General features: G+C 66.0%; 1 protein-coding gene across 1 annotated transcript in view; it reads left to right on the top strand.

The window, feature by feature from the left end:
- CRYBA4 (crystallin beta A4) overlaps window positions 1-555 on the top strand; it is a 1518-nt gene extending 963 nt beyond the window's left edge. Inside the window, exons 4-5 of the mRNA XM_009282808.1 lie at window positions 93-235; window positions 408-555. Coding sequence (XP_009281083.1) covers window positions 93-235; window positions 408-555 — 291 coding nt within the window. The remainder of the gene's footprint in view (window positions 1-92; window positions 236-407) is intronic.
- The last annotated feature ends 1168 nt before the right edge of the window (window positions 556-1723 follow it).

Here is a 1723-nt window from a genome sequence, read left to right as displayed (position 1 = left end):
CCGCCGGGCTGGTCGCCAGAGCCCATCGCCGGCCACTGGCCAGGGGGCCGGGCAGGGCAACTGTGCCGATGTCGTGCCCCTCTCGGCGGCAGGACCACGGGCGCAGCAGGCTGATGCTCTTCGAGCAGGAGAACTTCCAGGGCAGGCGGGGGGAGCTGAGTGACGACTGCCCCTCGCTGCCTGCCCTGGGTTGGGGCAGCAGTGCTGTGGGCTCCTTCCTCGTCCGCTCTGGCGCGTGAGTACCCCGGGGGCTTGCACCCTGCTGGGACCTGGCACCGGGGGCACATACCGGAGCTGAAGATGCTCTGGCAGCTACTGGCACCCTGCCCGCTGCCCAGTGCCTGCAGCACAGGGTGCTTCATGGTGCTGCCAGCCCTGAGCCACCGCTGCTTTCTGCTCTGTCGCAGGTGGGTCTGCTCGCAGTACCCAGGGTACCGGGGCTTCCAGTACCTCCTGGAGAGCGACAGCCACGCGGGCAAGTACAAGCATGTGCGGGAGTGGGGCTCCCATGCGCAGACGGACCAGGTCCAGTCCATCCGCAGGGTCCAGCAGTGACCACCGGCGCCGGAGCCGCTGTGCCGCCGCCCGCATGCCCTGGGCACTGTCTTTCCCACGGGACAGTGGGGCCAAAGCTCAATAAAGGCTCAGTTGTCCAAGGTGGCACGCTGGCAGTTGGGGAGGGGGTGCCATGGGGGTGCGTGGCTGGGAGCGATGCTGTGCCTGAGGGCAGGGCCGGGTCTCTGCAGGGGCAAGGATGGGATGGGGATGACAACTGTCCTTTTCTGCCCCTGCAGCCAGCACAGGCATCCACATGTCCTTGTTGCAGGCAGGCGAAGCCCCTGCCCAGCTCACATACAGAGCTGCAATGCAGTGCAATGGCCTGCTCTCAGCCCCGCTGCCGGACCCCGTGGAGCTGCGGGGCCAGAGGCCAGGGCAGGATGGTCAGGCCCAGTGCAGGGGTGAGGAGCCGGGCGCTGAGCCAGTGGGAACAGCGGTGCAGCCTGTGCACAATGCTGCACATCCCACCAGCGAGGACTGTCTGTCTGTCCCATCCCCACGCCAGCCTGGCTGCCGGCTCAGGGGCTCTGCAGGACCCACACAACCCCACTGCCCTGCAGACCCCATCCACTCTGCCAGCACCTGCCCGGGGCTGTGCTGCAGCTCCAGCAAGGCTGAGGAGGACACCGTGCGGCCACTGCTGAGCCTCAGCCTTGCTTGGGAGCTGGAAGGAGCTGCAGGATCCAGCAAGTCACAGCTGCACATCATGCACACCCCTGCACCCATGCACACACCTGTGCACACACCCCTGCACTCATGCACACCCCTGTACCCACTCACACACCCCTGCACCCACACCAGCTTGCAGCACCCGCCGGCCTCACAGCACCTCCCATGCCCAGAGCAGAGCGGGCAGCTCAGGGCAGAGGCAGGCGAGCCCCTCTGCCCACAGCGGTGCAGAGGACCAGGCCAAACTATGTGCTGGCCTTGGAGCAGCGAGGTGACACAGTGGGCTCGCGGCTCCACGTTTGCCCTGGCAGCGCAGCGGGCACAGGCAGGGCCTGCTCCTCCCTGCCTGGCCTTGGGCTGTCGCTGCAGGAAACCTGGGGCAGCAAGAAGCTGTCAGAGGCTGCTGATCTTCTTCAGCTCAGGAGAAAGCGGTGGTTAACTGAAGCTGAAAATGTGACAGGGAAAGGCTGCTCTGGAAAAATTTCTCATTTCAGAA

The sequence above is a fragment of the Aptenodytes forsteri genome, unplaced genomic scaffold (genome assembly GCF_000699145.1).
Source record: "Aptenodytes forsteri isolate BGI_AS27 unplaced genomic scaffold, ASM69914v1 Scaffold550, whole genome shotgun sequence".
NCBI classification, from domain to species: domain Eukaryota; kingdom Metazoa; phylum Chordata; class Aves; order Sphenisciformes; family Spheniscidae; genus Aptenodytes; species Aptenodytes forsteri.
Note: the sequence above shows the minus strand (reverse complement) of the source record. Positions and strands in the feature narration are given on the sequence as shown.